Here is a 27,989-nt window from a genome sequence, read left to right on the forward strand (position 1 = left end):
CTCCCCTCCACCTCCCCCCACCCCCCTTCTCCCCCCCATTCTCCCCTCCTCCTTCCCCCCTCCTCCCCCCCTCCTCCCCCATCCCCCCACCCCCTTCTCCCCCCCATTCCCCCCTCCTCCTTCCCCCCCTCCCCTCCCTTCCCTTTCCCCCCCTCCCCTCCCTTTCCCCCCTTCCCCCCCTCCCTTTTCCCCCCTTCCCCCCTGTCACGCTCTCTCTTCCCCCCCAGTCGCTCTCTCTCTCTCTCTCTCTCTTCCAACAACAACATGCCCTCAAAAATCCCTCGGCACCGCCGGGCACTTTAGCTAGTAGCTCAATAAAACATTGATACTCTTTTTAACATTGCACGGCTGCACCTACTATTTAAAGAGGTACTGACACATAATTCAGGAAAGGTTTCAAAGAAGGTATGACAGGAATGATTCCTGATATTTTCGTTGTTCCTGATTTCGGATCATTTCGTAAACCCAAGCGAGCTCAAACTTGTCTCCAGTTGCCGCTAAAATCCTTGGACATTTTTTAGTGGGGTGGAAGTGGTGGTGTTGGTGATAGTGGCGAGATCTGGAGGAATATATTTTAAAAAAGCAAAATACTGCAGATGCTGAAAATCTGAAACAAAAGTAGAAAATGCAGAAGACACGCAGCAGATCCGGCAGCATCTGTCCAATGAACACAAGTCAGTTAACGTTTTGGGTAAGGGAGCCTTATTCAGAAAATTTCTAAAGGTCCCGTACGAGAAACGTCGACTGACTTGTATTATTTCGACAGATGCTGCTTGACCTGCTGAGTGTATCCAGCATTATGTTTTTTTAAAATAAGATATTTAGTTGTACGTGGACAGTGTCCGGCAGGAGAGCCATGTAACTGGAAGGACGGGGCAGAGGGAAGAACAGGGCTAAACAAATGAAGAAATAACTCAGTGTAGATAGCACCATCGGTGACAGTTTAGCTCGGGTGGGGTCTCTCCCGGCCCCAGGTCTGTCACTGTAAACGTTTACGAGGATCTATTTATTAAACAGAGCACAGTGGTTGCTGTCTGCATCTAATACATATAGGGAAAAATCAATGCGAACAAAATTTAATTCGATAGATAATGCACCATTTTCAACATTTTCCTATTAGTAAATCTTCCACAAAGTAGAAAAAGTAACATTGTAACGATTACAATAAGCATCAAAGTATGAATGCAGGTGCAGGAATAACATCGACAAGCAATATGCAAGGAGAGAGTATAGCTGTACATTTATTATTATATGAAATAGAGGAAGACATGTACGATCACTTCGCTGCTCTTTGTTGTCCCTGCGACGCATGTCTCCTCGCGCACCACCTGCTGGAGCGCGCGTGCGTGTGAAGTGTGCGCAGAGCGCTGTGATTGGTTGAGTCTTGGGTCCAGGGGCCAGGACCGGGGCCGCGCGCGCGCCATTCTTTCCGTGCGCGTGTGTCGTGAGCGAGGAGGAGCTTGTGTGTCGCGCAGCGGATCAATGCAACCAGAGCATCTCTTCCAGCCGGCACACTGAGCAGCAGCTTGCATATACAACGAACAATTTGACTTGCAGGGTAGTATTATTTAGCAAGGAAAGACAATTCAAATCCTGTCGCCGGAGTTTGCATGGTTGCTGTTTGTTTTCTTCTTGATGTGTAATTGTCAACGAAATCTTGAATGAACGTCTGAGATAGATTCCGCTTGACGCAGTTAATGTTCTTCTCCATGTGCTAGTGTTTTCTTCATAATACGATACACAGCCAAGGCTTTTCCAGTTTAATCGAGAGATGTTTGTTTTCGAGATTCACGGCTCCTTATGATTAATTAAAGAGAAAAGAGAGGAGGAAGAATGAAAATGCTCCGCTTTCGCAGTTCAAGTATCAAGTCGTTGAGCCAAGAGATCAAATGTACAATCAGACTGCTGGATGACACTGAGCTACCTTGTATTATCCAGGTACAGTAACGGGGCTGATAGGTTTAACATTTAAGGATCCTGTCACAAATAAAACTACTTTAAAGCTTCTTATGTGATGGGAGAGGTTTTACATTTGAAGCATCAATGATATGTTTTTTTCGGCAGTATGCTCTGCAAAGCTTTTTATTTGTAATTTTCTCCTGATAAGGTAATATTTTTCTGAAGTATCTTATTTCTACAGTAAATTGAAAATGCACGATAGATATTCATTACCATGTTATTATAGAAATAGGTTGAAGACTCGGATACTTTCCCCGCCCATCATGTATTTTACTACAGTGACAATGACTAAATTATTATTACAACGATGTTGCCATCGAAATGACAGCGATTACTCATTACTATTGATAATTAATTGATATGCTATATGATCTGGATACATTTACTGATACCAGCTTTCACCCTGTTCGAAAATATGTTTTTTTTAAATGGAGAAAGTAATATTTGTATGTGTTGTGTGAACACACATGTTTTTAGTGGGTTTACCATAAAGATCCAATTTGAATTATTTCTTATATTTTAAACCTCTCGATTCCTGGACGCTGGTTAAAATGGCTATGTGTGGAGGATTTGTTTTATGTTTGCCTGTTGTGCTTTATTTACAACACGTGAATTTTCGTCCAATGCCCTTTGATATAAGATGAGTTTTGAGTTTAAAATAAATACATTTATTTTATATGTACTGTTTTGCCAAAAATTCCCGATGCTGGAATCAATATTGTACAGCCACACTAATAAAGAGACAGTTTTCATTTAAGCGTTGAACCATATTAAATACACAGGAAAACATTTTATAAGTTTCATGTTTATTTTGATTTCACCACATAATTTAAAGCAAACATTCATGTATTTAGAATTATTTTCCCATTTGTGTTACCATTGTATTTTGGCAAAATTCATTCGTTTATATCACTAATGATATCCCATTTTGTAGAAAATTGGCAGAACTGAAAGATACAGCTCTACAGGTTTTGATTGGGATTGGGCATGCTTTTTAAATCCATGTCGGCTAACAGAAATTACATGGAACTTCATGTTCATTTATTTGAAATGATAGTCTTACCATCCATCCTGAATAGATTAAACTAGGAATAATTGATTTATCAAACACTTGTATCCTTGTCATTGCAAATTAATATAACTCATAATCAAGGTTCTAGACTGCTTTTCCGAACATGGTTTTTTTGTCAATCTTAGCCATCGTTGTAGTTACCTTTGTAAATTCTACAGTTGATCTCCCAAAGGTGGTCTGGAGCTGGGTTGTTCATTGGTATTCTGATACATAAGTGCCAGCATCAAAATGGGTCAGGATTCCTTTTCACAATATCATTCAGATGAGAAATCTATTATCTCAACTGTCTTTCAGTGTCTGATTATGACTAGGAAGCATTTCCTAATCTTCACACAGATCCAAGGCCAGTATTTTTTTATTGCACAGATTAGCACTATTTGAAGGAAATATTTCTGAAAGACATTAAGTGATAATTTCTTTCCACTGCTGCTTTTTTATTTTAGGCATTCAGGCCAGACATAGCATTCGTGTGGAATGACTCAGTGGGTGAATAGAGTTAGAATATGCAGAAATCTAGTTTCTCCTTTTAATTCATTCTTGGGATATGGGTGTTGCTGGCAAGGCTGGCATTTATTGCTCATCCCTAGTTGCACTGAGAAGGTGGTGGTAGGCCTTCCTCTTGAACCATAATAGTTTGAAACAACTGAGTGGCTTGCTCGGCCACTTCAGAGAACAGTTACGAGTCAACCACATTGGTGTAGGACTGGAGTCACATTTAGGCCAGACTGAGTAAGACTGGCAGGCATCCTTCCTAAAGGATGTTAGTGAACCAGTTGGGCTTTTACGATAATTTGACAGCTTCATGGTCACTTTTACTGATACTAGCTTGTTATTTATATAGAATTTTTAAACTGAATTCAAATTTTCAAACTGCCATGGTGGGATTTGAACTCACATTCTCTGGATTATTAGTCCATCATATTTCTCCTCTTCGGGAAACTGCAGAAATGCCTTCAAGATCCTAGATTTGATATCCTAACTTTTGACATTCTAGCTTATCTGTTATTTCTGTAACATATAGAACAGGTACAATTCACTTATATATGGATAATGGATACCTAGAATGTTTACAAAACTGTAATATAATCCAAGCATTCAGATTACATCATAAATTGAGAGAGCAAAGCTAGAGTAGTATTTATAACTAAAGTATACGCTTTGAAGTTCATGAAGCTATTGTGTGCGCCATTGATATCTAACGTGTCAGCACTGAAGAATTGTTGGTCGTTCTGATGTAAATATTTCACATTTCTTAAATGATAATGAACTGTTGAAGAAATGCATTCTGTATATATTATAACTCAAGTTATCTCTAATTACAAGTGCAAATGCAATTCTCCTGCCACCCCACTGCCCCCCCACCCTAAATTTTCTCTTAAATTTCTCCCTTTCTCTCTTGGATGTAATGACTCATGCTTACCTCCTATCCTGAAGGTGATGACGAATGCTGGGATATCGCTCTGGGGTAGCTTACTCAAGAGGCTGTTTTTAATGTGTTAGTCTACACAGTGAGTATTGGTAGGCTGTTTGACCATGGGGACAGCACAGTCAAGCCTGATCCTGCCTTCAGCCGATAACCACACACGTGCAGTCTCCATTGCAGTCACTGAAGTGATCAGTGACATGCTTGCTTTTTTGTCCCTCTCCTTAGTTGGTAGAAAGTGAGGCCAATTGTAGGGCCCCCAGTGCCTCCTGATTGAGATTAGTTAACTCAGCATAAACTAGAGTAGGAACTTAGGACCTTCTTGGTTTGTATGGTTTAGGATTCTTTCTGATATGTATGGTTCAGGATCAAACCAGATGAGGTGCATTAGCCACTGAGCCATTGAGGGAGATTATGTAAAATTTTAATACAGGAACAAAAATTAAAATACAGAAAGTTGGATAGTATTAGGTCAAAAGGAGTAGTGTACATATATCTAAATGTGAAGTTGTGTAGAACCAATCACATTTTAAAAGGATTAGCCCAGATTTTGCTGTCAATATAATGGTGAGGCTAATGGCACTCACTATTATTTAAAGGTAAATGGTACAGCAACTTCAGGTGAGGGGCAGATGCGCAGTTAAATGCCGATACCCAAAAGTTGCTGTCCGAGTTGCACCTCTCCGCTGTTAGCTTTGCAAAAGCATAACTATCTGCCTTACTATTGAAATGCATTGAATGTTGTGAAGTTGCTGTATTTGCGCGGTACATACGAACTAAACTTGCCACAGAAAGTTAAGTCTTGTCATTACAAGCACAAGTACCCTTTTAACGACATGTCAACTGTTAATTACTGCCAATCAACATCTCTGGCACTGAAAATTAACTATTAAAAGTGTGGAGTCTCATTCCTTCAGGTTGGAGATTTAAAAAATGTCAAAGTTAAAATTAAAAAAACATTTTTTTTACTTTTCCATTCTCTTTTTTTCTCTCTCTTAATTCAATCTTTCTTTCCCTCTCTCTGTTTCTCTTTCTGTACCAGATTGACAATTTGATCTCGCCACTTTAATTTACACTTCCTTCTCTGTCGTTCCTCTGTTTATTTCTCAATCCTTCAATCTGATTGGTTAAGGAGATACACAGTTGCTTGCCCTGATGCCAGATGCCCGGTTTCCCTCGCCGTGCCATGATCAGCTTGCACTTTTAGCAACTTGCCATGCAGAGGCAAATCTAACTAACAGCAGTTAGATGCCCTACTACCGCAAAATCTGGACCATTGATCTTGGGTTGTGGATGATGCTAGCAAGGCCGCATTTATATCCTATCCTATTGTCCTAAGGATGTGATGATGGGCCATCTCTTTGAACTGTTGTAGTCCTTGTGGTGATGGTGCTCTCACAGTGGTGTTCTATCTGTATCTGCTTGCCCTCTGTATGTGTGTTTGAGGTGTATAGGGTCTTTTAAATGTTGAATTCTCTCTTAATTGTCATGGTTGACATAGACATATATATGGTAATGTATTCCATATTCTAATAATCCACCCAATTTATGCTTTTAACACTATAATCCTAAATTTATGCCTCCTAGTTGAATTATTACCATTGGCCAGTGAATCACTTTCACTTTTTACCTTCTCAAGCCCTTTCATAATTTTGAACATCGGTTAGTTCCCCTTTAATCTTCTCTGCCCCAATGAACAAAGCTGTAGATTTTGAAGTCTCTCTTCATCCTGATATCATCCTAGTAATCTATGTTGTATCCATTCTGTGGTGCCAGTATTCTTCTTGCATTGGAATACTCAAAACAACAACTTGCATTTATATAGCGTCTTTAACGTAGTAAAACATCCCTAGGCACATCATAGGAGCGTAATCAGACAAAACTATTGACAGAGAAAGAGGCATTAGGACAGGTGACCAAAAGCTTAATCAAACAGGTAAGCTTTAAGGAGTGTCTTAAAGGAGGAGAGAGAGGTGGGGAAGTTTAGGGAGGGAATTTCAGAGCTTAGGGCTTAGACAGCTGAAGGCACAACTGTCAGTGGTGGGGCAAAGGAAGTCGGGAATGCACAAGAGGCTAGAATTGGAGGAACGCAGAGTTCTCGGAAGGTTGTAGGGCTGGAGGAAGTTATAGAGATAGGGAGGGGCAAGGCCATGGAGTGATTTGAAAACAAGGATGATAATTTTAAAATCGAGATGTTGCTGGACCGGGAGCCAACATAGGTCAGCGAGCACAGGGGCAATGGGTGAACAGGATTTGGTGCAAGTTCTGTTGCTATACGGGCAGCAGAGTTTTGGATGAGCTCAAGTTTATGATGGGTGGAAGATGGGAGGCCGGCCAGGAGCGCAACCCGGCACACACTGCTCCAAATATAATCGAACCAATGTCTTGTATCGCTTCATTGTGTGGCATGTGTGTGTGTGCAAATGTATGTACGTGTGCACGTGTTTATATACCCAGAATCTAATTTCTCCTGTTTATGACTTTCTACTCATTCTTGCTTTTAAAGATCAATGTGTGTCGAACTCATTGAGAATTTTACAGTTCTGGTATATTTCCATTCAATCATGTTTATCTATGTTAAGCTGCATTTGTCACAAATCTGCTGCCTTCCATAACCTGGCTATGTCCTCCTGCATAAGAACATAAGAAAGAGGAGCAGGAGTAGGCCATGCGGCCCCTCGAGCCTACTCCGCCATTCAATAAGATCATGGCTGATCATCTACCTCAACCCCACTTTCCTGCACTATCCCCATATCCCTTGATTCCCTTAATATTCAAAAATCTATCGATTGCTGTCTTGAATATACTCAACTAGCTGAAGTGCCCGGCGGTGCCGAGGCTTTTTCGAGGGCATGTTGTTGTTGGAAGAGAGAGAGAGAGAGCGACTGGGGGGGGGGGGAAGGGAGGGTGGGGGGGGGAAGGGAGGGTGGGGGGGGGAAGGGAAGGGGGGGAAGGGAAGGGGGGAGAGGGGGGGAAGAGGGGGGAAGGGAAGGGGGGGAGGGGGGGAAGGGAAGGGAAGGGGGGAGGGGGGGAAGGGAAGGGGGGGCGAGGGGGGAGGGGGGGTGGGGAGGGGAGGGGGGAGGGAGGGGGGGGCGTGGGGAGGGAGGGCGGGGGGCCCCCCTGAGGGTCGCGCCCCCGCAGAGGGTCGCGCCCCCCCGAGGTGAAGACCGCCGATTGCGGCTGTGCGAGACGGCCGGGCGGCCGGTTGCCAGGGTGACGCTTGGTGGCCCCCCCCCGAGGGTCGCGGCCCCCCGTGGGTCGCGCCCCCCCCCCGAGGGTCACGGCCCCCGCAGAGGGTCGCGGCCCCCCCCGACGGTCGCGCCCCCCCCCCCCCCCGAGGTGAAGACCGCCGATTGCGGCTGTGCGAGACGGCCGGCGGGCCCGGTTGCCAGGGTAATGCTGGACGCTCAGCAAGCCCCGCCCCCCCGGCCGAGCCAGAGAGAGACGCCACATCTCAGCTCCTGCTGCGCGCGCACCCTAGCGGCGCTGGGCTGAGGCTCGGCCCTCCAGCCTTCGAGTGGGGCCGGGAGGTGCCTAGCTCGGGCGTGGGTGCGGAGGAGACGCCGAGGCTTCTAGGCCTACCTGGAAAAACGGGGAAAGGTAGGAAAATTAATGAGATTAGATAAGTTAATTCGTTTCTAAATCATTTTTTTTAAAAACAATATGTGTTTTAAAAGCAACGTTTTTTTTTAAGACGCAGAAAGCGGGAAAAAGAAAGGAAAAGTTTGGAATCAAGATGGCGGCGACTCACCTCGGTTCAGAACGATAAGGCCCGGCCACACACGCACCGATTGGCCCGGCGGCACACGCCAGCAACCCGGCGTACGATTGGTCGAGCTCGAGGTCACTCTGTCGCTAATGAGCGGATAATGAGATGCTAATGAGCGGAATGTTGAAGGTTTTTGGGATACCGCGAGCGCGATTTTAGCCCGGCCGAAACGTAAATACGCTTAAAACAGTCTCGGAAGCGTAAGCTTTCTTTGGAGGTAACGCGCGCGTAGGTACGCCCTGTAACTTTCGAGCGCATAGCCCGCCAGACGCACAGGCGATGACAGACAGAATGACAGATAGACAGAATGACAGAATGACAGAAGTACCGATTTATATATATAGATGACTGAGCCTCCATAGCCCTCTGTGGTAGAGAATTCCAAAGATTCACCGCCCTCTGAGTGAAGAAATTTCTCCTCATCTCAGTCCTAAATGGCTGACCCCTTATTCTGAGACTGCAGTTTCCAATATTCTTCAGTCTGCCATGCTGATTATTTGGTGATTTAACCACATTTTAATATTTCCCCCTATGCCTGTGCCCAAATCATTTATTTATATGGAGAAGAAGAGGTTCCAACACAAATCACTATGCTATGCCACTAGCTAGATCTTGGCAAAAACCTTCTTTGATCTACGGTGATTGATGACAGTATTAAAATGAAAAAGAATTTTGTGAAATATCAACACTTGAGGAAACACTCAGGTAACTTTAGCATCACTGCATTTTTTAAAAGGTCCATTTCAGTCATTTACCCCAGTTAGTCCCTGTAATACTGTATTTTAATCTAGGGGAAATATTAAGGGAGTCTGGATTTTCATGGGTTAACCCAATATTGTTACTTTGATACCTTATTTAATTAAGCTCAACAGGCAACCCTTTCTTCAATAGGAAAAGTGTCCTTAAAGCAGGACTGTGTTAACAGTTTTTTTTATCTCATCTGACAATGTCAGAAGGAAGAGCTTTCAAACAAAAGTCCATGTTACATATATCTCCCAAGGGGAGGCTGAATGTAATCGGAAGACATTGCTGATGTAGAGCTTATTGGACAGTTTGTGTCATTAGGCTATAGAAGCCAATTATCTAGAAAAGGAAAAATGATCATAGTGACTGCTGTTATAAAAGACTCTGTATACTATGGCTGGAATTTTCCATTTCTGTGCTTGCCAGCCCACGATTTTCTGCTTATTCACTACAATGGCAGAAAATCAAGAGCTGGTGAGCATAGTAATGCCTATGTGTACAACAATATTGCCGTATAATAATAGTATCGTCTAGTTCCTAAATCTCTATTTATTTGATTTAAGTGCAAATAAATTCTGTGGTGATTTTAATCTGATTCTGAACATGATATTTCTGCATTTGAACTGATAGAAGAACAGTAATGGGAATTGCACATAAATTCAACTGCACATGTTACTTCAAAGTAGGGTATTGCTGACCCTAAGTTATATAACCTAAGACATACATTCCTGGATCATGAGAGACACAGCTCGCTCAAGGGGACTCTGGTACAAAGGTTAAAGGAGAAATGCTGTTTTAAAAAGCCCGAAGAGTAATAATGTGTTTCACAACTTTCAGTTCCAGAGAAAGGAAGGGCTAGAGCAGGAGACTGCACAATGAGTTAATTCCAACACTGAGGATATGGGGAGGAGGAAGAGTGAATAAGATTCTGTTTTTGCAGGTTAGAGGGAACAAATGAGAAAAGTTGCAAGGAGCATTGATCTCATTAATGTTGATGGAATAGAGTCAGACAATAAAGATTATAATTGAGAGAGAGAGAGGTTGGAGGTTAGAGGTGAGCTGTGATTCTCCTATCAGACAACAATCTTTTTCTTATATCCTATCCAAGAGTGTAAGAGATGATATGAAAAGTAAATTCAAGTGTTGGGTTTTGTTGAGAACTGTGGCGGGGAAAAGATGTGTTTGCCACAAACCATGGCCTAGAAATTCAGCCTTTTTGCAGAGAGTCGTTGATTTCTGGAACAAATTGACAGAATGTGCGGTGAGCATGGATTTGTAACAGACCTTCACAAGTTCCTGCGAGTAGAAACATTTTGAGTTATAGAAAGTAGGTAGGGCTAACAGTGATTAGTATATCAGTTATCCCAGTCTCCTAGAACTTGTTTGATTGCCTTCAGTGGTTGGAGAGGAATTTTCCAGAGTTTTTTTCCTAAATTGACAAGTTTTTTCTCTCTCTGTTTTATGCCTCTCAGCAAATTGTGTGATGGAGGGGGAGGGAGGGGGGAATGGAATGTGTTAATGCTGTACGTAGGCTGCTCAATGTCTAAATGGGACATACTAGATAGACTAGTTACTGTTTTTTTGTCCTTTTTTTGTATGTTTGTATATTGCTGATGCAGTCACTTTGGTTGATTTAAGTTTATGAGCATATGAAACTGACAGGCAGGAAAAGACCAGCTGGTCCATCAAGCCAGCTCCAAGGCAAACTAGATGACAAACTATTTCAGAGAATTATTTTCTGAATAGCCTTTAGTTTAACTAAAGAAATATCTTCAGAGCCTTTGATGGCAAGCTGATATTCCTTTTGCCGAACAAGATGTTTCACAGGATAGAAATTAAACTATGTTTCTTGTGGCATTTCATATTGCTGTTTTTCTCCTTTTAGGTGCTATCGTAAAACGTTGACCTGGAATTTGCGGTGGTAATAACGGCAAAACTGTCAACGTTCACCGTCATTACCCCTCTGAAACTGACTGTAACTTCAGGATTTAGCGCATGCGCAGATAAATGTGGAAATCTTGAATTTACAGTCAGTTATTCTCTGCTCTGCCACAGGTTGCGATGTGGGACTCCCCATAGCCAGCAATCACTGAACTCACTTGAACTGACAAAAACTTGCCCTTTTCCGCTCTAATATCGCTGTTAAAAAACCCATAAAAAGTTAAGATTTGTTCACTGAGGTGTAACTGGGTTTTTAACAGCATTCTGAAAAATAGCTACAGCTGAACAACTGTTCTGGCCCTGAAAAACTTAATTTTATATTTGTGGAATGTCAAATTTCTACATTATGATAAAAATTATTAGATTTTTAAAATAATAAAAAGTATATATTTTTTAAAGTTTGTATGACATTTCAGCTTCTATTTTAATCCCATGTGTATATCCCAATCTTTATTTCGCTCTCTGTGAAAAAATTAAAAAAGTGAATGATAAAAGCTGCTTTTTATTTCCTGGTTTGCTGACTGTGAGAATTCTTTAATGTGATTGGCTGCTTAGCCAGTTTGATGACATCGCTACTGCTGGACGCTGGAGATCCCCTATTGACAGCACTACAATCAAATTAACATCGAGAAAGCTAAAGTTTTTGCCATAGAGATCGCAAGATCTTTGTGGGTAGCTTTCTTCGAGGTCATTGGCGATTGCTGTCGTTTCGCCGCTGACCGCAAATTCCGGCCCATTTAAAAAAAAATTACCCTGCTTCGGCATTGTTTCCATCTGTTATTAAATCCATTTACATATCTATCTGGGGTTTCTGCCAATTTTCTGCTGAAGTTGATCGGGCAAAACGTCAAAGACTTTTCTGACTAAAGTGCTTTAAGTTACTTGTATAGTGCTTAACAGCGAGGGTCTACTTGTAGCTGTTTGGAGCACAATATAGTGGGGTAATATCAAGTGACATTTGCTTTCTAGTCCCATCTCAAAGGAAAAGCGCTGATTTTTTTTTGGCAAAATGCAAATATTCATGACGCAGTATGCATTTCTTTGCCTGACCTTGTGATACGTTCTTTCAGCACAAAGTACCACTTTTATTTAAAATGCACTTCAAATGGTTGTGACATTCCTACAGGACCAACGAGCATAGCCAGTGGCAACATTTTTCTGCTGATTGCTAAAGAGTAAGATTTACCCTCAGGTTAAAGTAGTGTAGTCACAGCAGAAATGTTTTTATTTCTGCAGGTATAATGGCTAAAACTTCAAGTTTTTCCCCCCTACTGGCTACTTGAGGATACAGTGTAGTTTGGTATGTTTTGGTTTGGATATCTGGAATTGCTGTCCTGAATCAAGATTCTTAAATGGCTTTGGGACCCACCCTGACCACACATGGGTAATTTGTTTGCAGAGTTTATGACTACACTATTAGAATTACTGCCATTCTAGTGGGCATTTGCTTGGATTTATTGTATGCAGGATGCCCCCTTTTTTCTGTTTATTGTATTGTGTGGATTATTGGATGATGTCAGCCTTGGCTCAGTGGTACCACTCTCGCCTTTGAGTCCCACTTCAGAGATTTGAGCACATAAAAGGGAATTCAAAAGTCTTCTATCGGCATATAGATAGTAAATGGGTAGTAAGAGAAGGGGTGGGGCCGATTAGGGACCAAAATGGAGAACTATGCATGGAGGCAGAGGGCATGGCTGAGGTACTAAATGAGTACTTTGCATCAGTCTTTACCAAGGAAGAACATGCTGCCAAAGTCATAGTGAAAGAGGAGGTAGTTGAGATACTGGATGGGATAAAAATTGATAAAGAGGAGGTAATAGAAAGCCTGACTGTGCTTAAAGTAGATAAGTCACCAGGACCAGATGGGATGCATCCTAGGATGCTGAGGGAATTATAGGTGGAAATTGTGGAGGTACTGGCCATAATCTTCCAATCCTCCTTAGATACGGGGCTGGCGTCAGAGGACTGAAGAATTGCAAATGTTACACCCTTGTTCAAAAAAGGGTGTAAGGATAAACCCAGCAACTATAGTTTAACCTCTGTAGTGGGGAAGCTTTTAGAAACGATAATCTGGGACAAAATTAACAGTCACTTGGACAAGTGTGGATTTGTTAAAGGTAAATCGTGTTTAACTAACTTGATTGAGTTTTTTGATGAGATAATAGAGAGGGTTGATGAGGGCAATGCAGTTGATGTGGTGTATATGGACTTCTAAAAGGCGTTTGATAAATTGCCACATAATAGGCTTGCCAGCAAAGTTGAAGCCCATAGAATAAAAGGGACAGTGGCAGCATGGATACGAAATTGGTTATGTGACAGGAAACAGAGAGTAGCAGTGAACAGTTGTTTATCAGACTGGAGGAAGGTACACAGTGGTGTTCCCCAGGGGTTGTTACTAGGACCACTGCTTTTCTTGATATATATTAATGACTTGGACTTGGGTGTACAGGGCACAATTTCAAAATTTGCAGATGACACAAAACTTGGAAGTATAATGAACAGTGGGGAGGATAGTGATGGACTTCAAGGGCTCGATTTTAATAGCACTGAGGAGGCGGTTTGGAATCAGGTCTGTCGTGAAAATTGGAAAAAATGGTGTCAGACAGCCAACCCGCCTCCATCCCGCCCCCACCCGGTTTTCGTGAGTGTCTGTTCAGCTGCTCCCAAACTGACCCGACTGGAACTGGTGGAACAGGTAGTTAAGGCAGTTAACAGCCTGTTAACTGCCTTGCTAATCCTATTTTTATAGTTGTTTCCCATTTTCATGCTTCTGGCTCCTGTTTCCCGACTTGTCAGAAACAGGCCAGGTTCAAGGAGACGAGTTGCTGGAGGACATGATTTGTATGCATTAGTGGAGCACTTTAAAAGGCTCCCTGAAACATGGCTGACATTCAAATGCAACAAATTTGCTGTTGTAGGTATGGGATAAGATTTTGCACATCTAGTGACCTTGTGACTGTTCAAGCTGACACCTATCTGCAGTGTGACCTGAATGGAATAATTTTAGGCCACTTCGACTGTATGCTTGCAAGCTTGTTGCCTCAAATAAAATCTATAGCAAGGGGATGGGAAAAATTTATGTCCTCTCATCCTGATCCTCATAATTGGAGGAGCAGCAGCCATGTGGCTCAGTGCAGATCTTCCTGGGAAGAGGAGGAGGAGGAGGACGAGGGGCGCCGTGCATGCCCTGTTGTGACCAATGCTGCATCCCTCCAGTTCACTGCTGCCCGTCAAGCAAGTTATGCACACGACCGCCCGTCAAGCAAGTTATGCACACTGCCATGCCCCATTAGCATAAACTTAGGGGTCGATTTTGTGGAAACTTTCGGGAAGAAGGCGTGACTTCCCCTTTCGGGTTTCTGACCCGCCTACTTCGACGTCCGGCCAATCCACCCGATTTTCCCTTGATTGACCTTGTTAAGCCCGCCCAGCGGGCTCAGCAGGCCAATTAAGGGCCACCCGGCAACAGGTGACGTCACAGACTGCAATTTCATCTGTCAAGATTTCTGACAGATGAAATATCAGTGTCTCACAGCTGTTTGAAGCTGTCAAACACTGACACTCTGATTTCTAAGCTGAGTCCTTCTACGCAGACTCAGTTAGAAATCTCAGCAGTACTAAAAGCTGCAGGCTGTCACTTTTGACAGATCGCAGCTGATGTAAGCCCCCAAAGTGCGAACCAAGTGATACACAAGGTCGACGTCACTGGCTTGTTGAAAGAAAGACCCAATAATTGAAGTCAAAATGGTTTATTCAGGCCTGGGGAGATTTTTCTTGTGTCCTTACACAAGACTCAGACTCCAACGAACCTCTCAAAGTCCACACAGTTATACAGAAGTTAAGGCCCTGCCCTAGGGGCGGGGTTAAGCTTATCAGCATATACAGAGTTATAGCTAAATTGTAATTATAAAACCGTGACAGTTCATCTTCTTGCCGACCCCAATCCCCACATTTCGTTACCAGTTGGTCCCGTCACCTCTTGTGACCATGGGCCTCATAATTACTTTACAACCATCCATTTGCCTGTAGTCAGATGGTTTGGCTTGTTAAGTGTTTTCTTAAGATATCAGTCCTTGTTAAAGTGGGCAAAACACAGACTTTCTGTCTCGCTTCGGGTCATCTCTGCAAAGCAAACACATTTTAGTTAGCTCTACTATATTTTGAAGAACGGAACCCTGTTGTGAATTACAATAAACAAATTCTTAGGTGCATCTGTGTGCCCCGCTTGACCAAACACACACATTCTCCTTAATCTTCTCATGAGTTGTTCTATAGTTTTAATCTCTCAGCATTTGAAGTCCCTTAATCATGTTTAAGACTCAACTGGGTGAATGTAATATACAGACCTCTATTGTTCAACTCAGAGCATGAATTAACCCATTATCTCCACCTTGTACACTGGTGCTGCAATTGAATTCTGGTTGTCTTGCCCTGTTATACCCAATTTTTAATATCTTACTTCACAGCCGCTCAGCTTTAAGTTCCGGCTGACTGATGCGCTCCCGACGCCTAGAGGAAGAAAGGCTGTGAAGGTAAGTAAAGGTAAGTAAAAGTTCTTTACACACTTTAAACACACCAAACACACTTACCTTTACACTCATGCACCCATCACTCACCTGAGCGCCGACATCGCGACCCCTCCAACTCCTTCAACCCAACGGCCCACCTGCTCTAACCTGGTGTGGTTTGGAGCCGTCGGGAAACCCACACGAAACCCCTCAAAATGGGGATTAGGCTAAAAACTGCCTCTTAACTACCTGTTAACAGGCAGTTAATTGGCACTAATCCCTTCCCGCCTGGTTTCGGCGAGTCCCAGTGCGGGGTGGGTACCCGCCGCCCCTGAAACTTACGTGGGGCGGGGTTTTGGGCGGAATGGTGTCGGGACCCCCAAAGTCGTGATCTTCCCCCCCCCCCACACGCCTGAAACCCTGCCTGACGGCTCCCTGAAAATCTAGCCCTTACTCTTCAACCATAGGTGGCTACCATATGGCTCTGTAATTGCAGGTGACATTTGTCCATCGTCATACATCATCTCTGCTATACCCGGTTATTTCCTATCACTTTCACCATCAGCATTACAAAAGCAAGTCGCCCTGAGCCCGCAATGCACTTTTGCCATTTCCCAGAACACATAGGCCACACTATCAACTGTTTGCTCTAATTTTCTTTTACACATGACAAAAGGATAATAAACCAACAACAGTCAGAAAAAAAGACAAAACACCCAAGTGAGTCCCTTGTGACTATAGTGCTTAATCTTTCTCTTACGTGTGCTTCCCCTGTGACTTCAGCAGATGTAGAGGCATTTTTCTGACTAGTATGCTGTGCATGCTTAGACGCCTTTAGTGGGTGTTTTCTGGGTTTGGGAGCCTGGGAGGTCTCTTCAACAGTCTGCTCTCCTGCGGCTGTGCAGGGGCTGAAACAGCCATCTCAGTTGTCTCCGCAAAGTGGGCCTCTGACCGAGGGCTCCGCAGCGGTATGGTCGTGTGAGCACTTTGAGAGGAGCCCACACTTCCTTGTGTCTTGCCAATAACATCCCTCTCATGGGTCAGCCGCACCTCAGTGCTGGCAAGTGGCTGGAGAGCATCTTGCTGCACATCAGGGATCCATGAGGACCCGTATCTGCACTGGCAGTCCGCATGACAAGGACGTCCATGAAGCTCTGGTCTCTCTGCTCAATAGCTGCCCATCGCTCCTCCAGAGATGACATTCTATTTTGAACAGTCACCATGTTTTCCTGACTCTGGCGACTTATTTCCTCCATGGCGGTAGTCATCCTTTCCACTGAGGTAGCCATCCTATCCATGGAGGTAGCCATCCTATCCATGGAGGTAGCCATCCTATCCATGGTGGTGCATTTATGCGCCATTGCCTCCACCATGGCAGTGCTGATGTTAGAGATGAACCCCTCCATTCTATCCACACTCGCACTAACCCTGGAGGCAAACCCTTCCAAAGATTCCTGCACTTGTTCCTGTATTTCACGAGATTCTCTTTTTCTGGATGGCCCCAGAGGCGCAGCATCTGCATGCAGCTCAGCAGAGCTAGGAGATTGCTGCGACCTCCACTGAGGACTCTCCACTGCTGTCACTGTCTCCACCATCTGCTGCTGCTCACTTGTGCGCTGTGATAGACCAGGTGGCAACACTACTCTTAACTCGCAAGGGCCCCGCTGAGGTGTGCATTGCTGCGCTGGTGCTGGGTGCGCTGAGTCCTGGTGATGCTGCTCCCTCAGAGGCTTCGGGTTCCTCTGAGGAGTTGTCCGGCTCTTTGTCCTGGATTGTGAGGAGAGGGGCGCTCGATGGTCCTGTGGGAGAGTAAAGACATGATTTAGACAACTGATATTGATGTAGCAGACACATCCCTTTTGAGCAGATGATATAACACGATTATGAACATTAAATGCCATTGCAGTCTGAGAGACATGAAACTCTATTATGTCACCAGCTTCCTTGAGTGTGCCCATCTCTCCATTGCCCACTTCCAGGTCCTCGCCACCTCCAACAATCTCGTTTGCAGCCTCCTCAGCACTGGTCAATGTGGCTGGGGTAGGTGTTCCTTCTCCAGTCAGTGCTCCCTCTTATTGTGGGCTATCTTTTCCTGCAGAGAGGGATACAAGCGGTGTTTCAGCCACAGTGATGGAATGAGTGTGAATAATCTCTACCATAGATGCTTTGAGGGAGACGAAGATGGTAAGGTGCCAAGAGGAAGCGAGCTCCCTGTGCGTTGTTAGTTGTTGTCACTGCATGACAGTGAGAGTGAGTCTAAGGAGTGCATAGGCAGGATGCTGAAGTGATTCAGTGCAAAGATAGAGATGGATAGGTAAAGGTGCAAGGGAAGTAAGGGTAAGGTGGGATGTGGAGGAGCAGGCTTACAACGCAGAGTGCTGGTGATGAGAAGGGAAGCAGATTGAAGGTAAGTGTGATGAGATACTCACTTTTGATGTTGGCACAAGATCATAAAACCTTTTTCGGCACTGGATCCATGAACATGAACATATAGACCTTGCGCTGACCTCCTCAGCAATGCGCAGCCAGGCTGCCTTGGTCTGCTGAGGAGGCTTCCTCCGGAGCCCTCTAACAGCATCCACAAGAGCATGGAGGGAGTTGTCATTAAATTGAGGAGCTGCCTTGCCTCTGGAAGAAGTCATTGCGTATAATTCAATATCAATGAGTCCAGGAATCCACAAGAGAAAGACTTAGGCTGGATGGCAGCTGTAAAAGCAGCAGCTATTATGATGTCATCAGAGGCGGCCAGCCGGCCCGATCACACCCATTGGACCAGCCAGCGCGACCCATTGAAATCAACAAGCTCATTAAATGAAAATCGGATATCAGCAGCTGATCCCGCCGGAACCCGCCCACCACGCAACCCGACTCCAACCCACCTCGGGAATTAAAATCGAGCCCCAAGAGGACATAGTCAGCTCGTGGAATGGGTGGACATGTGGCAGATGAAATTTAATGCGGAAAAGTACGAAGTGATACATTTTGGTAGGAAGAACGAGGAGAGGCAATATAAACTAAAGGGTACGATTCTAAAGCGGGTGCATGAACAGAGAGACCTGGGGGTATATGTGCACAAATTGTTGAAGGTGCCAGGGCAGGTTGAGAAAACAGTTAAAAAAGCAAATGGGATCCTGGGCTTCATAAATAGAGGCATAGAGTACAAAAGGAAGGAAGTTATTATGAACCTTTATAAAACACTTTTCGGCCTCATCTGGAATATTGGGCAGGATTTTCATTGGGCCGTGGAGACGGGATTGGAGGCGTGTAGGGGGGTTAAAATTGCAAAAACTCGCGTGCGGGCCCAACCCCGCCTCCATCCCACCTCCAAGCAATTTTCATTAATTTGTGTCTAATGGTCCCGTCTCCGTCCCGCCTCCAAGAGGCGGGATAGGCCGTTAAGGCCCTTAACAAGCACTAAATTGCCTCTATAATGCCACTTTGAAAGGACTTTGTGATTTTAACCCTTTTCCCACGTGAAACACGCCTGTTCTGAAACACGACGGTGAAACCTGGCGGGAGCACAATTGGATTGCTGACTATCAGCTGCAGCTCAACCATTAAAGAGGAGATTTGATCAGCCATCATTTGCAGGTGGCAGGACTTTGTAGTCTCAGGTCTGGGGGAACTTTTAGAAGGCATAACCACAGCTGTGGAAGTTTGGAGCCTGACACCCATCTCCAGTGTGACCTCCTGGGAAACCTCACTCACCACCTTCACTGAGCACTTCCTCAACTGAGGCATATACCAGAAGCATGGGCGCCATTTATTTCCTTCCCTTCTGGACATTAGATGAGGACGAAGACCAGCCGCGGCACCAGCAGAACCAGGAACAACAGCAGCACCAACAGCAGCAGCAACAACAGGAGCGCCAAGCTGCTGCTCACCCACCTGAAGCTGCACAGGCCAGAAGGGGCCAGCACATGGAAGCCCGTCGGCGCAGGAGATACACCCCAAGCAGGGTCGACAGACACAGGGTCAGCTACCTCAACATGTCTGAGCAGCAGTGCCAAGGCAGCTCCGACTTTCACGAGAGGTAGTGGGTGACATCTGCGCAATGCTGCAACAAGACCTGCAGGCCAGAGAACCAGGTGGGCAACCCTTACCAGTGGCCGCCAAAGTCACCACCGCACTCAACTTTTTTGCCTCAGGCTCATTCCAGGGATCAGCAGCAGACATCAGCGGCATCTCCCAGGCGGCCGCACACACTTGCATCAGGCAGGTAACCGATGCCCTCTTTGCCATCGCGCCCAATCACATCCATTTCACCAAATATAGGGACAGAGTGATCTCCTGGAAGAATTTCGATCGCCTAGATGGGTCGGAGAGGAATTTCCCAGATTTGTTTCTCCCAAATTAGCCATTGGGTCTTTATCTGGTTTTTCGCCTCTCCCGGGAGATCACATGGGTTCGGGTGGATGCAGAGTGATAGAAGATTTCAGGTTAGGATCAGGTCAGCCATGATCTTATTGAATGGTGGAGCAGGCTCGAGGGGCCGATTGGCCTACTCCTGTTCCTATTTCTTATGTTCGTAAGCAAGTGTCACGGCGCGTGCGGTTGGATTAGCTAATCTGGCAGCCTTTCCAAGGGTGCAGGGCATCGTTGACTGCACACATGTGGCCCTTAAGGCACCCCATCGCAATCCAGGTATTTTTGTCAACCGCAAGGGCTTCCACTCCCTTAACGTTCAGCTGGTATGTGACCACAAGAAGGAAATTTTGCATGTTTGTGCCAAGTACCCTGGCAGCTGCCACGACTCCTTCATACTGCGCCAGTCTAGTGTGCCTCCGCTATTCAGTCTGCCAGACCAATTTAACGGATGGCTACTTGGAGACAAGGGCTATCCCCCGAAGACGTGGCTAATGACGCCGTTGAGGAGACCATCCAATGAAGCTGAGGAGAGCTACAACTCCAGCCATATGTCCACCAGAGCCATAAACAAGCAAACCATCGGTTTGCTGAAGATGCGCTTCAGATGCCTGAATAGATCAGTACTCAGCAGCCAGGGTCTCCAGAATCGTCGTGGTTTGCTGTGCACTTCACAACATGGCACAGCGTCGTGGCTTGCAGATTACTGAGGACCAAGTGGCTCGTCACATATCCTCCTCAGATGAGGAGGAGGAGGATGGGGAGGAGAACGAAAACGAACATCTTGCAGAGGCCCATCAACCAGCGGCAGCAGTACGCGAGAACATTGCTGCCCGGGATGCAAGGAACGCACTCATCTTGGCCAGATTTGCTTAGCCTAGCCAATCAAGCACTTTTGCCTCGCAGCTTCTTTCCTGAGCATCGACAGTGGCCAAGGACCAGCGGATTCCTAGCAATTTGACCACCATACTGACAATTGCAAGTAATCCTAAGCCCTCAATGTGAAAGTCCCATTCGCGAAATGACACACGCCACAACTATAGCAGTAGCCATCAGATTTTTTATTTACATTATTCATCTGATGGCTTTTTCACATAAAACATCAAATTTCACCTAAGTGACTACTCTTGTGACTATTTGTGCAGTACCTCTCTTATGCGTGCTCCTACGTGGTGCTTCCCCTGTGGCTTCAGCAGATGTGGAGGCCCCTTGCTCAATTTCCTGCTGCTCCTGTCTCGACACCTTTGGCGGGCGTCCTCTGGGGTTGCGAACCTGTGAGGGTTCGGCAACAGTCTGCTGCTCCTGCGGCTGTGCAGTGGTTGAGACGCCGAGCTCAGATGGTTGTGGACTCTGGTGGGGCTCTGACCGAGGGCTCTGCAGTGGCATGGAAGTGTGAGCGCTTGGAGAGGAGCCCCCACTTTATTGATGCCTGCTACCAACTTCCCTCTCATGGGTCAGGTCCCCCTCAGTGCTTGCAAGTGGCTTGAGAACACCTTGCTGCACATCAAGGAGGCCATGGGGACCCATATGTGCACTGGCAGTCCTACTCAGAAGGACTTCCATGAAGGTCTGGTTTCTCTGTTCAATAGATGACCATCGCTCCTCCAGAGATGTCATTCTATTCTGAACATTCACCATGTTTTCTGCACTCTGGCGACTTATCACCTCCGTGGAGGTTGCCATCCTTTCCATGGTGATGCGTTCATGCGCCAATGACTCCACAAAGGCTCTGCTCATGTTCGCAATGGACTCCTCCATTCGCTCCACACTCGCAGCGACCCTGGAGACAAAACCTGCCAGAGACTGCTACATCTGTTCCTGGAGTTCCAGCACCGCTGATCTTATGGATGGACCCAGAGGCAGAGGGTTGACATGGAGCTGAGCCGAGCTGGCAGAGTCCTACGCCCTCCGACTAGGATTCTCCACTACTGTCCCTGTCTCCACAATCTGCTGATGCTCACTTGTGAGCTGTGATACACCAGGTGACAACACTACTCTATGTCCCAAAGGTCCCACTGAGGTGTGAGTGTCTGCGCTGGTGCTGGGTGCGCTGAATTCTGCTGACGCTGTGCCCTCAGAGGTTGCAGCTTCCTCTGAGGAGTCTTGAGGCTCATGCTGTTCCTCCTGGACAGTGGGGAGGGGTGCTTGTGATGGTCTTGTGGGGGAGTAAAGGAAAGAGTCAGAGATGTGAGGCCAAGGTTACATGCACGTTGAATATTGCAGATGATCATTAGTCCATCTGTTAGAGCTTCAGAATCATTATCAGCGACTCATGCAATGTCAATGAGAGAGATGGAAAACTATTCTGTCACCAGCTTGCTGTGATGCACCCCTCTGTCCGTCCCCCACTTGCGCATCTTCCTCCACTCCTACGATCTCCAGGACCAACTGCCTCCTCCCAGGGGGTGAGGTGGACTACTGAGGGTGGCCCTCCTCCTGTCCTCACTCTTTCTCGCTTATTGTGAGCTCTCTTTTCCTGCAATGAGGGAGACAAGTGGAGGTTGAGTGAGAATGAAGGAGTGAGTGTGGAGATTCCATAACATAGATACTTAGAAGGAGACAAAGATGGAGTGAGGTGGCAAGACCAAGGGCCCTCCCTGTGTGTTGTCAGTTGCTTTCATAACATCACAGTGATAGGGAGTGTGAGGGCTGCATAGTCGAATAGTTAGGTGAATGTGACCGTAGAGAGAGAGGGAATGGGTAAGGGTGCGTGGATGTCAGTGTCAAGTGGGATGTGGAGGAAGAGATTGCTAAAGCTGAGTGCTGGTGCAGAAAGGAAATGGGGATCAGATTGAAGGTGATGGGAAATTCATACTCACTTTTCCAGTGCGCAGAAGGTCATGAAATCTCTTCCTGCATTGAATCCAGGTTCTGCGGGTTACTGTTAATGAGTTGACCTCCTCTGCCACCTGGATCCACACAGCCTTGGTCTGCTGGGGAGGCTTCTTCCTCTCTGAAGAAGGGAAGAACATCTCTTTATGTGCTCTTGCTCCCTCAACTAAAGCCTGCAAGGCAACGTCATCAAACCTCGGAGCAGCCCTCGGTCTCTGGCTGGCCATTCTTCCTCCAGGTCTCTGAAAGGCCAAAAGGTTGGCAGTCTGCAGAAGAAGGAAGGCTTGTTGCAGACCTTAAATGCAGCAGCAATGATGACGTCATCGGAGGCGACTTTCAGACTGGAAAAACTCATTTGCCATGGGTTCCCACACGTTGGAACTCAATTGGCCAATTAAGTTAAAATCGCATCAATCTCCCACATCGATTTAGATTCGGGTGGATAACACGAAATGCGGATTACACGACCCCAGCCCGCCCGTGAATTAAAATCCAGCCCATTGTGTCCAATTCTGGGCACTGCACTTTAGGAAGGATATGAAGTACTTAGAGAGCGTGCAGAAAAGATTTACAAGAATGGTTCCAGGGATGAGGGACTTCAGTTACGTGGATAGATGGGAGAAGCTGGGGTTGTTCTCCTTAGAGCGGAGAAGGTTGAGAGGAGATTTGATAGAGGTATTCAAAATCATGAGGGGTCTAGACAGAGTTGATAGAGAGAAACTGTTTCCATTGGCGGAAGGGTCATGAACCAGAGGACATAGATTTAAGGTGATTGGCAAAAGAACCAAAGGCGACATGAGGAATACCTTTTTTATGTAGCGAGTAGTTTTGATCTGGAATGCACTGCCTGAAAGGGTGGTGGAGGGAGATTCAATCATGGCTTTCAAAAGGGAATGGGATAAGTACCTGATGGAAAAAAAATGACAGGGCTACAGGGAAAGGGCAGGGGAGTGGGACTAGATGAAGTGCTCTTGCAGAGAGCCGGCATGGGCCCGATAAGGCCAAATGGCCTCCTTCTGTGCTGTAACCATTGTATGATTCTATAATCTAGGCTGACACTTCAGTGCAGTCTTTCAGATGCTGAGAGGTTATTTCCCCTGGCTGGAGAGGCATAGTCTCAAGAGAAGGGGTCGGCCATTTAAGACTGAGGTGAAGAGGAATTTCTTCACTCAGAGGGTTTTGAATTTTTGGAATTCTGTATCCCAAAGGACTGTGGATGTTGAGTCGTTGAGTATGTTCAAGGCTGAGATAGATAGATTTTTGGACTCTAGGGGAATCAAGGGATATGGGGATCGGGCGGGAAAATGGAGTTGAGGTTGAAGATCAGCCGTGATCTTATTGAATGGTGGAGCAGGCTCGAGGGGCCGTATGGCCTACTCCTGCTCTAAATCCTTATATTCTTACGTTCGGATGAGATGTTAAACCGATGTCCTGTTTGTCCTCTCAGGTGGACATAAAAGATTCCATGACACTATTTGAAGAACAGCAGGGAAGTTCTCCCTGGTGTCCTGGTGAATATTTATCCCTGAAAGAACATGACTAAAAACGGATTATCTGGTCATTATCTCATTACTTTTGTGGGACCTTGTTGTGCACAAATTGGCTGCTATGTTTCCCTACATTACAACAATGACTGCACTTCAAAAAGTACTTAATTCGCAGTAAAGCATTTCGGGACATCCTGAGGTCCTGAAAGATGCTATATAAATGCAAGAAATTTTAATGCTGCTGTTTTTGGTCACGGATGGGGCATCCTCCTAGATCAGGCAGGAGCCTCAAACATGTATGCAAATTAGGGTCCTATTACGTCAGTAGGACCCTGATGCCCCTTTAACTGCAATCTGAGTGGGGCACCCACCTTGGCTACCCCTCTCTGTGAAAGCTGCTCCTCCGAGCACCACAAGGCAAGTCTCTGCCTCTACTGCCCTGGGCTCCACCCTAACTTCCCACCAAAGAGACCCTGCCCAAACTTCCTCCTCACCATTTACCTTCCAGCGGGTTGGCAATTTCTGGGTTACTGAATTTCAGCTAGTGAGCCATCGGCCATTTGCCTGTTTCCACCATTCCAGGTGGACAGCTGGCCAGTACGATGTAAATGAGACCCAGGAATTAAAAAAGCTCCGGCCTCAAATTCAGAACTTTGATACTCACCTCCCCCCCACCCCCCAGCCTGCCCGAAAGCCGCTTCCAGTTAAAATAACCCAAGTTGTTTGAAAATCCAACTCATTTTTAACTGCCACCTCGTATGGCTGCCGCCAGGCAGTGGAAGTTAAAATTGTCCCCTTGGTCTTCAAGCTTTTTTTTAGTCTCTTGAAATATCAGTTCCTTGCCTCATGCAATGGGTTCTAAAGGTAATACATAAGCCAAATTTTCACAAAATTCTTGCATCTGAACAATCTCCAGGATGAACTCAAGAACATCAAAAGATCTTCTTTAACATTGGAAAAAAGTGGTAATAATAAAGATCAAAGTAACAATACAATTTTACGATATGACTTTTACAGATTCTTATAATATCTCCCTAAAATTAAATTACAGTAAAATTAAGGAGACTCCGTGAAATGTCAATAAGAAGGTAAAAGTATTTTGCCTGGAACCTAGTTCAACACTTCAATATCTGCCTAAAAATTAGCCGTTCATCATAAGTATGCACATTCTAATCATGCATAGATCAAAAGATGAAAAAAATCTGAAGGGACTGGTTAGGTGTAAGTATCTCTAACTAGCCTTTTTATATTTTAACAACTTGATTTTGGATCTGGGTTACCAGAACTTGTAAGCATACTCACAAACTTAACAATTAATTATTTAAAATACAAGGAAACAACAGACCAAATTATTTGAACATTATGGCCCAGAAATTCGGGTCGGGGGCTTCCCGCGGGTGTAAGCCCCCGACCTGTACTTAACGTGCGCACCGGCCGTTGAGCTGTGGGCCCCCGTGGAATTCCGATCCTGGGCCTGCTCCAACTGCCGGCGCGCAGTGCTTGCGTATCCCAGGGGCGCAGTTAGTTCGATGCGTCCCCTGGGATCACTGGGCCATGGGGAGCCAATCGGAGCAGGGAATGCTTCATTCATAAGTTTGACAGGAAGTGCTGTCAAACTTAGAAATACTACGAGCCCCAAAACATTACTAAATCGTCAAATACATTTTTTTATAAAATCAAATTTTTAAAATAAACTATAAATTACATGAAATAACTATTTTAAACAATAATTTAAATTTTTGAAAAAAATAATTTATTTTCTAACGGGGCTAAAAATAAACTTACCTTCCTTTAAAGTATTTAAAAATAATAAACCTGTGGAAAAAATGTTTTAATTTTAATTAATTCATCACTTACCTTGTAAAAAGCAGGCCTTACGACTGCTTTTTAAATGTGTAAATTCTGGAGACTTACCCTCCCGGGAAAACCTGCAAAAAAAACGCAAGTTCGATGCGCATGCGCAGCCTCTCCTGCGCACGCGTTCGAACTCTGAACCCCTTCTTTCAGGGGAACGGAAGTGCCGGTTTCCAGCGCATGCGCAGTGCATGCAGGAAACCGGCACTTCCATTGGGCCTACGGGTGAGTACCCCGTGCGTACTCACCCGTGGAGACCAAAATATCTGGGCCATTATACATACAAAGAAGCACCATTGACCCCTGTTACCATGTTAGGTTATTTGGAACCTATCAGTTGACCATTTTCACGCATACTGGCCAGCAATATTGACACACTACAAAAATGAAACCCGTTTATATCTGAAATCGAACTTTTAACAAAGCTTTTTATAAACAAAACTTCAGAGATACAAATGTGTTAGCTGTTACAGGATATGAGTCTTCAAACTGCAATTCTTTCAATTCAAAGAGAATGAACTACAGTAAATGTTTTAATCAGTTGAGTCCTTTTTAAATGTAGAAAAGGACAATCAGTTTTTGAACCTTTTTTTGGGAATAATGGGGGGAGTTTTAACATCAAAGAGTGCGTGGGTTTGGGAGCGGGTGGGTAACAAAAAGCGCCAAAATTGACAGCGCGTCAGGAAGCTGGCTCCAACCTGCTGACTTCTGCATTTTACTGGAGCGTGTTTGGCAGTGTGCGAGAACCCCCCCTCACAATTAAGAGGTAGTTAACAGGTTTTATAACAGAGGTTTTCAATTTTCACTTTGGGTCCATAAGTTTCCTGAACTTCCTGGACCTCGCCAGTGAAAGCAAGGTGAGAGCACAGAGGCAATTCAGAGGGCTGAAGAAAGGACAGGCAAAAAGAGACCTCATACCTGCGTCCTTGCCTAAGTGAAAGGCGTTTGCTCTCAGCACTTGTTTTGTGAGTTTGCTTTCAGTACTTTGCAGCTGATTTCTACAACTTTGGAGGTGGTTTCTACTAGTTTGGAGGTGACTTTCACTACATTGGAGGTCACTCTCAGTACTTTGGAGGTGACTTTCACTATGTCAAAGAAAAATGAAAATACAGTGGTCTTGAAAATCTGTGGGGGCACAATTCCGGCACTTATGCCAGGATCACTCTTGATGCAGGTCTCAGTTACTGACCCCGACGAAGTTTGTAGGGTCAGCGGGGAGGAGACTGCAGTAGCTCACCATTTTTGGTAGAGGGAGAGGGAAAATGGTACATCTAGAAATGTGGGCATAAGATGTCCACCAGGCATGGTGATGGGTCTCTTTCCCCCCCCCTCTGGAAAGTGGTAGATCATGGCTACTGTTGTGTATGTACCTTTAAGGGAATAACTGGTCTCAGACTGCAGTACCGGCAGTGACCACCCCTGTATAAAAGGCCCTAGCAGGCTTCTGTAGTTTCAGTTTCCAGGTTGTCTCCATTCAGTAAAGACTTGTTATAATCAACTCCTGCAGTCCGTGTCTCAATTATACACGGACATAATACTGGCGACGAGTAAGAAACGAACTTACCTGCAACTCGGCAGCACCTCAGACGACGTTATTGAAGGTCGAAGTCAGAAGAAAGAAAAAAAAAATAATCCAAAGAAACTCGAGAAACGGGCGTCGACCGTGGGCAACCGCCCTCCAAATCATCGAATTGAAAAGTGCAGGAGAGACTGTCGAGAGCCAGGCTTGGTCTCCAGTCTGTGGTTTCCCAGCTAATCGGGCTGGTGGCAGGTAGTGCACTGATCCTTCCTGGGCTGCGGCGGGCTAGAGCTCGATCGGCTGGCTCTGCAACGGGGCCGGGCAGCGAGTCGGGAAGCAAAGAGAGAGAGAGAGGGTGGAGCACACAGGGCGCGGCCGGTGCTTCGCAGCCGGGCAGCGTTCGGACCTAAGAAGAGGGAGGGAAGTGTCCCAGAGGGTCCGCTCCACGACGGGAACGGTTCTTCAATTAACGGGGCAAATATTGAAGTGCGATAGTAAAATAAATATAATCGCAAG

The 27,989-nt window shown here is 45.4% G+C and overlaps 1 protein-coding gene across 1 annotated transcript in view; it reads left to right on the plus strand.

The window, feature by feature from the left end:
* The first annotated feature begins 1,418 nt into the window (after window positions 1-1,418).
* The window catches only part of frmd3 (FERM domain containing 3), a 457,194-nt gene continuing 430,623 nt past the window's right edge, over window positions 1,419-27,989 (plus strand). The window contains exon 1 of the mRNA XM_085985481.1: window positions 1,419-1,938. Coding sequence (XP_085841607.1) covers window positions 1,834-1,938 — 105 coding nt within the window. The 5' untranslated portion in view covers window positions 1,419-1,833. The remainder of the gene's footprint in view (window positions 1,939-27,989) is intronic.

Source organism: Somniosus microcephalus, chromosome 1 (assembly GCF_052327205.1).
Source record: "Somniosus microcephalus isolate GS21.2 chromosome 1, FLI_Smic_1.0, whole genome shotgun sequence".
Lineage (NCBI taxonomy): Eukaryota > Metazoa > Chordata > Chondrichthyes > Squaliformes > Somniosidae > Somniosus > Somniosus microcephalus.